The sequence below is a fragment of the Phaethon aethereus genome, assembly GCF_964289735.1.
Source record: "Phaethon aethereus genome assembly, chromosome: 1".
NCBI classification, from domain to species: domain Eukaryota; kingdom Metazoa; phylum Chordata; class Aves; order Phaethontiformes; family Phaethontidae; genus Phaethon; species Phaethon aethereus.
This window is the reverse complement of record NC_138575.1, coordinates 207,309,355-207,317,768: the sequence shown is the minus strand read 5'-3', so window position 1 is coordinate 207,317,768 and position 8,414 is coordinate 207,309,355. Positions and strand designations below refer to the sequence as shown.

General features: G+C 38.4%; 1 protein-coding gene across 1 annotated transcript; it reads left to right on the top strand.

Moving 5' to 3' along the window:
- Window positions 1–226: 226 nt before the first annotated feature.
- BIRC2 (baculoviral IAP repeat containing 2) lies at window positions 227–7,162 on the top strand (the record flags this gene model as incomplete). Its single annotated transcript, XM_082004298.1, has 8 exons — window positions 227–1,109; window positions 1,213–1,312; window positions 2,524–2,602; window positions 3,178–3,226; window positions 4,254–4,496; window positions 5,693–5,947; window positions 6,089–6,130; window positions 6,969–7,162. The coding sequence occupies exons 1-8, from the start codon at window positions 242–244 to the stop codon at window positions 7,160–7,162; spliced, it is 1,830 nt and encodes a 609-aa protein (XP_081860424.1). The 5' UTR covers window positions 227–241.
- Window positions 7,163–8,414: the final 1,252 nt, after the last annotated feature.

Genomic DNA, 8,414 nt, shown 5'->3' with positions numbered 1-8,414 from the left:
ATGGGGCAGCTCTTGCACTGAAAGCAGTTGCGTAAACTAAAGTACAAGAACTGCCCGAACGTTTAAAGGCTCTTAATCATGAGACTATTTCTATTCATATATGTGATCAAAGTTGCACATTGAAGTATTTCATTTTCAGGTTCTTCCTTTTGTACAGACAGGGGTTATTCTGAATTGCCTTTAATGCACACAACTACCTCCCAGAGGAAGACTTGTCCCATTCTTCCAAAATTAGTCCATTATGAACATAATGGAAGATAGCCCTTTCTTGGCTAGCATAATGAAGCAGAGTGCTTTGTGTGGTGAACTGAAGTATGACCTATCCTGTGAACTCTACAGAATGTCGACGTTTTCTACTTTCCCTGTTAATGTGCCAGTGTCAGAACGGAGTCTTGCCCGGGCTGGGTTTTATTACACTGGTGTGCAAGATAAAGTTAAGTGCTTCAGTTGTGGCTTAACATGGGACAACTGGCAACCAGGAGATAATGCTATGGAAAAACATAAACAGCTGTATCCTAGCTGCAGTTTTGTTCAAAACATGCTTTCAGTTAACCTCGGACTGCCCTCTCCTGCCTTTTCAACTCTGGTTGCAAACAGTCTCTCACCGTCTCTACATTCCATAACACTTTCTCCAAGTTTAGAACAAGTTGGATATTTCAGTGGCTCTTTTTCCAGTTTTCCTCAAGACCCAATAACTACTAGGGCAGTTGAAGACCTTTCATTCTTGAGACCTAAACTTCACAACCCTTCTATGAGTACAGAAGATGCTAGACTATGCACTTTTCACTCATGGCCACTGACGTTTCTTTCGCCCGCTGATCTGGCAAAGGCTGGACTTTATTACTTGGGGACAGCAGACAAAGTTGCTTGTTTTACCTGTGGTGGTCAGCTGAGTAACTGGGAACCAAACGATAATGCTATGTCAGAGCATCGGAGACACTTTCCTAACTGCCCTTTTGTGGAAAGCCTCAGTCGAGACCAGCCAAGTTTCAATGTCTCAAATGTGAGCATGCAAACCCATGAAGCACGTGTTAAAACATTCATAAATTGGCCAACTAGAATTCCAGTTCAGCCTGAACAGCTTGCAGATGCTGGCTTTTACTATGTAGGTAAGAAAAACTGAAGTCTCCATTTTTATTCATATTGCTGTGTCAGCATTTACTTTAAATTGTGTGAATGTTTGCTAGATATTTTGCCTTGTTTTTTTTAAAGGCCGCAACGATGATGTCAAGTGTTTTTGCTGTGATGGTGGGTTAAGGTGCTGGGAATCTGGAGATGATCCATGGATTGAGCATGCAAAGTGGTTTCCAAGGTAACTTGCAAAATCTTTATCATACATTGTTCACATCCTTAAATATTTCTAATTTTGACAGATATGTACAGCACTTCATGGTTTTGTTTAACTTCACCATATGATGTATGAATTCACTCTTTCATTTGGATGTATTTCCTGTATCTGTTTAAAAGCTCTAAAGTGCTAAGGTGGCTTTAATTAAAACATTTCTTCATTAAGCATAATATTTAATGCTTTTTACTTCATAATTAAAAGCTGTGTGCATTCCCAAATCACTATTAGCAAATGAGGCTGCATTGTTAATGAGCATACTTAACTGAGAGAAGCAGTCAAAAAGCAGACTGAGAGCAAAACCTGCTGAGAACTGAAGTAGAAGGAACATCTAACTTCCTCAGTCTAGTTCTGTGCCCATGCTGAATGCTCTTGAACCAGTTTTTCAGCTAGTGTGGTTTATTTACTTAGGTGTGGAAAGTCCTGTGAAGGTTTCAGTGGCTGTTTAATATGTCTCTATTTGAAAAAATGACAGAAATAACTTTTTGATGTCCCCCATAATTAAAAGGCAATTGCATACCTAATTCCACTGTGCCTGTGGAAATCTACACCTACATTAATGACAGAAATAGCTGCATGTAGTTTCAGGAAAGCTGCTAATAATTCTTCATCGTAGATATTCAACTAGTCTTTCACGGGCAGTTTACCAGCTACTATTGGACTAATGATGTACTAGGTACAGTTAAATGACACCTTTGTTTCCTTCTGTGTAATGCCTGTTAGTAAATGTACTTAGAAGATAACTCTGCATTAGTGAAGCAGATCTGGCTTTGATAGTGCTGTTAAGTTTTGTTAACTTCTGAATGATTTGAGTAGGAGATAATAATGGCGAGATGCAAGATAGAAACAGTTTATCACTGCACTTTGTAGTAACGCTGATATGGTATCATTTCTCATGACATGACATTTTGTTTAGAAGCGGTAGCAGAATGTAAAGCTGCTGCATTTATATATGTAAGCCTACTGACTGCTGAACATCATGGAAAAGCTTTATCAAAGGGTCACCAGACCCTAGGTTACATCCAGCTTCCAGTTAAGAGAACTCTCTCTTCTGAAGGAAGAGAAACATGTATCTAAGTTATGCTGTGTTACTGTAAATTGTTTAATTGTTCTGCATGGTTTTTTCCTTTGGCAAGTGTAGAAAGTATAATCTAGTACACTTTTTGTCAATGTTTCAGGTGTGAGTATCTGCTTCGTGTAAAAGGAGGAGAGTTTGTAAGTCAAATTCAGGCCAGGTTCCCCCATCTTCTTGAACAGGTAAGCTTTACTGTTCTGTAACTTTGGTTTTCCCCTTGTTGAAGAGTGCGATGTTCTTTTTGGGAGTTCGGTCCATCCTTCTGCCTCATTTCTGCATATATTTCTACTAGAATATTCTAGAAGAATATATTCTTCTTGAGCACAAAAATGAAACCAGTTCTGAGCCATGACTAATGGACTTGGACTAGTAGAGTTTAACCTGTACAGATGACTTATGGGAAGTGTTATGAGGCAGTGAGCTCCTTTGTGTCAGGAGAGGGAAATTCTGATTATTTAAGTTTTGGTGAATAATGTCGATCAGTAATTGTTACTTCAGAAATCAGTCATGGACAGCTTGAATTATTTCTATCTATAACTCTTCTGGCAAGAGTAAGCCAACCATGGAAGTGGTCAGCAATAACCCTATATTGATTATATAGCACAAATTTGCAGACATGTAGCTGCATATAAGATACTTAATGGGTACCATTCAGATAAAAAGCTTGGTATGGTTGAGGGAAGAAGGTGTTGAAAAGGTATGTAGGGGGAAAAGCAATACAGCAAAGATACTAATGTACTTCTGTTGTGTTCCACAGCTCTTGTCAACCTCTGATACGCCTGTAGATGAAAATATTGATCCCCCAAGTATGTATATTAAAACATGTTTTTAAACTTCCTCAGCATTTTGCAAACTTAATTATTGGCTATCCAAAGCTAACTTGCTTAAGAATTCTTAGATTTTCTTGGAAGCAACAATATTATAAGGATTTTCTAATTAATGGTAACAGTTAGGTAGCTTTGACGTTATATGGACAAAATTCAAGGAAGGACCTTTAAGAGGTCTTGTCTTTCTTTTTCCTTCTTTTCATACTAGTAGCTCATATTAAGATTTTTGGTTTTGAGTGCTTGGCATCTGCTGTACTTGTGGTTTTTAGTTTTATGGTTGTGTTAAACAAAACAAGTCAATTTGGCATTTGTTAAATTGCCCTATGGTATTGAACTTGGTGGAACAGTTGCTAGAGTCATGACTATGTAGTTATGCAATTCCATTTTTTGGGGGGGGCATGTAGCTAGGTAATGCTCTGAGTTGAGCAGCAGTGGTCAAGGAAAGGGTAGGACAGGCTGATAAAGTGAAGTCTTTCTGAGCTGGACTCTAGTTATGGTGGAAGTGAACTCCTCCCAGAGGGTGAGGGGGTTATGCAATCATAGTCCCTGCTGGTTGAGGACAATGAGTCAGAATCCCATGTGTCTGGTGCTTAGTGAGTTGAGTGGAAAATACTGATCAAGAGCTGGGATAGAGCAATTGTTTGTACTATAAACTGAATTTTTATTTTCCCCCCCAAGACATTTTTCAGGGCTGAAGTTAGAAATTACTAAGTATAAAAACTGCTAAGACACAGTGGAATTCTCTGTGGTTTCTCTGGATTATCCTAGATTTTAGTGAAGGCCTGACGTGGATCTAAGTTTATCATGGATTCAATCCAATTGAATCTAAGTAACTAGCTTCCGTTTTTAACACTAGCTATTTAAAGTCTATTTAACCACTGAAACTTTTTAATGCTAGGTATTCATGTATATATGCATATGTGTAGGTAATGTCTATGTCTTCTGGGTTGTGTAGGTGTTATTCTTGGTTATACATGGTGATTTTTTTTTTTCCCTCCTTGATTAGTTATTCATTTTGAACCTGGGGACAGTCATTCGGAAGATGCAATCATGATGAACACGCCTGTGGTTAAAGCTGCCTTGGAGATGGGATTCAGTAGAAGGCTAATAAAGCAAACAGTGCAAAGTAAAATCTTGGGCACTGGAGAAAACTACAAGACTGTTAATGATCTTGTGTCTGATCTGCTCACTGCTGAAGATGAAAAGAGGGAAGAAGAGAAAGAGAGACAATTTGAAGAAGTGGCATCAGGTACGTGTGAGGCATGCATAAAAGTGAAAGAAGTGGTTTGTGTTATGTATGTTTTTTATAATTGTTTTTATTCACTAAGTGATTTAGTTTAATTGCTATTAGGATCAGCTTCTGTAAAAACATTGTCAGGGTATCTGTATGGAACTAGCAGTCTGGGAATTGTTTCATTCCCTTTCAGGAGGATGGTTCCTACAGGTGCCAAAGGTTCAGAATCACCTGATTCTCTCCACAGGAACAACGCCATATTTTTAAATTTGTGTGCCTTTATATTGCTGTTAATGAAATAAATGGGACGAAAATACTTTACTTGGCACACTAATTTTTTTTCCAAATTTGCCTGCTCTTTAAGTTGCTTGAATTGGTGAGCCACCATATCCATCTCCTACAAGATGCCATAAACTTTTACAAATTTTAATTCTATAGGACAGCCAAAGGTCTGCTTTTCTGTCTGACTCAACCATGTAGGTCAGCTGTTTAACAGTGTGTATTTGATGCATCTTTAAGACTTCCTGTTGTTTTAATATCATACAAGTTTTGAAGCATAAAACAATCCTACTGTTTCTGAGTCTGTGAAGCAGTAATGAAACGTCTCAATTATAAATTGAATTAGGACTGCTTCTTTCCTACTTGCATGTTCTATCATAAAAGCATAGGTGGACTCAGCCACTAAATCTTAATGGAAATTATCTTTTTGTTGTTGCTTGTGATAGACTATTTAGAAGAAAAAATAATCTCCTGAGTTTGGTTGTGCTGTACTTCTGGTTTTCTTGCACATAATTCTGTTGGACACCTCTTAGGAAAGTGTGATTCTGTCTACATCTCAGACATGACTTTGCCACTGACTAAAGTTAACCTGTTGGTTGTTGGTGAGTTAGCGTTGGTGTTATGCAGAGGCGTTGTTTTTTCTTTGCAATTCGGCAGAGAACATAAGTCTTGCTTTTGTGAGGTATTTAATCTAGAGATGGGAGCAGGAGATTCCATTGGTGAAAAGGCTTCAGCTCAGAAGCTGCTTGTATGTGGTTTTCTTAAGTCTGTTCTTTGTGAGTACTACTAAAACTTACTGAGGTCTTTGCTTACTACAAATCATTAATAAACATTTCAAGTAGGGTTTAAAGAATGTATCAATTATTGTTAAGCAGAAATGCAACTTGGAGTAGCATATTCCTAACAAACATCTAATCCCCTTTGCATTCCAGATGATTTGTCCTTAATCCGGAAGAATCGAATGGCTTTGTTCCAGCGTTTGACATGTGTACTTCCAATCCTCGGGAGTTTGTTATCAGCTGAAGTGATAACGGAACTTGAGCATGATGTTATTAAGCAAAAGACTCAGACACCACTGCAAGCAAGGGAACTAATAGATACAGTTTTAGTGAAAGGAAATGAAGCAGCCAGCATATTCAGAAACTGTCTACGAGATTGTGACCCTGTACTGTACAAAGATTTATTTGGTATGTCTTTTTGTTTTTAAAGAATGTAAGTTTATAGAAGTCTAATCAGTGCTGTCATAGCAACCTAAAAATAAAAACAAATCAGATGCTGTTTGAATATAGATTAGTGAAATGACTAGGGTTTTTTTCATCTTCTTTTAGTGGAGAAGAACATGAAGTATATTCCCACAGAAGATGTTTCAGGTACCTTAAATTCTACCTTCTTATTTTAAAGGGTATTGTGGGACACATAGCTAACAATGAAAATTACTTTGGTTAAGAAATAGGTTTTATGCTTTACCCTCTCCCTAATTCTGCTTTGGTAAGATCGACTTCCCTGAAAAAGTTAAGTGCGTGTGCAGAGTTGCAAGTCTACCTGCTACAAGCAATATCCTGTGCCTTACACATGCTTTTGCATCATAGGAGGTAGAGCTTTCTGGAGCTCAACAATTCAAGCACATGCTGAACTTGTGCCTGGTACAAGCTCTCATTCAGGCATTTGGTAAAGACTGGATAGTGAATAGTAGGTTAGCATTTCACAGCAGGTGTCATCATCAAACCCCCTTTTCCAGAATGGGTTTTAGGTGTCCTAAGATCTAGCTTGACCAACAGCTGGGTAGATACAAACTTGACAGACATGGAGTTTGCTCTTGTTTTTAGTCCTGTAGCTTAATATGTTAATAGTCTGCAGAAGAATATATAAGCCTGAGTATAGCTCACTTCCACCAGTCAGGCTGTGCTCTGTGCTTCTAATATCCAGGCAAGAAAAATATGGCATTTGCTAAAACGTAAACACTGGTTAGTTTCAAGAACTACAGTTGGCCTCCAATCGCTGAGCTGTTTGTCAGCTCACAGAAGTGGAAAGTATGGACTAGTTCCTTGCATGCCACTTCCTGAGCTCTGGGAAATGGACTCATTTTCTCACTGCCATCTATATTTAGTGAATACAGATAGGGAAATAAAGGGTGAAATGGAACATGGCTGTATTCTAATTGGAATGCACATGTATTCAGGCTTCTTAAAGTTAAATATTTTTTTCCAGGTTTACCTATGGAAGAACAATTAAGAAGGTTGCAAGAGGAAAGAACATGTAAAGTTTGCATGGACAAAGAAGTTTCTATTGTTTTTATTCCATGTGGTCACTTAGTGGTATGCAAAGAATGTGCACCGTCCCTTAGGAAGTGCCCTATTTGCAGGGGGACGATAAAGGGCACAGTTCGTACATTTCTTTCGTAAAGAGGGAAACTTGCAAAATGACTTTGTTCCCATCATCCTCCAGCTGTTGAAGCTGAAGTCAGCAGTGTCTTAAGAATGGAAAATTGTGGTACAGAAGACGATTAATCAACTACTTAACACTGTTGTGTAATAGTAAACTGTATCATCATCATGAGTATACTAGGTCTTCCTTGCCAAAGACTATTTCTGTTCATAAAACTAACAGGTGAGGTGAGGTCTTTGTAACTCTCCTTCCTGAGTAAGGAAAGCAGTTTCGCTAGTATGCCGTAGTGTCACTTTGAATAAAAAACCTTCTGGTTGAGTTCCTAAAATGGAGCTTGGCATAACTCGTACGTTTCCTCCATGTGGATCTGAGGAAATACATTCAGATTGCTGTTTATTAATAATTAATATTATTTAACTACAGCTACTGTTTTGGTTCTGTTTTGGCTTTCTTGTAAACTTGAGGAGAAGAGAGGCTAACTGTTGAAGGAACAGCAGGACGTCTTTAAACTTTTGTTCATGCCTAGATACTTGTGTAATATGCATTAATAATAGTTTATATGAAGACAATTAAAATATTTCTACTTCTCAAATGAGTGCTTGTTTACTCTGTTCCCATTGTTGGCTTTTCTCTGCAGACTGCAGTGACTAGAACACTGTCTTTTCCTGACAAAACTTTGGGGTTGTTTCTTTGCCTGCAAAAGTACAATAAAACTTAATTCTGTGTGTCCTTCATTTATTTTTGAACAGGGAGGTGAGCTTCTATGCTGCTTGGTGATTCCCTCTGGTAAAGTAGGGTGTTCAGATTTTTTATTCTTTAAAACCAAACAAAACTCCTCCAGAACAGCCTCTGGTACTTCCTTCTGTCTTGATTTTTCTTTTTTTTTCTTTTTTCCAAAGGATAGAATCCCTGGTCAGGAATAGTCCTCATGACTTTAGAGATGAGACAGAGGGTAGCTCTACAGCAATATGGTCTTTATGCTAGGGATTAAAATGTAAAAGCTACTTTTCTGTGTTTGTGCTTTGGTTTCAGCTGGGATAGAGTTAATTTTCTTCCTGATAGCTGATGTAGTACTGTTTTGGATTGGGACCAGAAAATGTTGATAACATGCTCATGTTTTGGGTTGTTGCTAAGCAGGCAATGACTGTCCAGCTTCTCATGCTGGCCTGCCAGCGAGGAGGCTGGGGGTGCATGGGAAGCTGGGAGGGGACACAGCTGGGACAGCTGACCCAAACTGGACAAAGGGATATTCCATACCATACGCTGTCA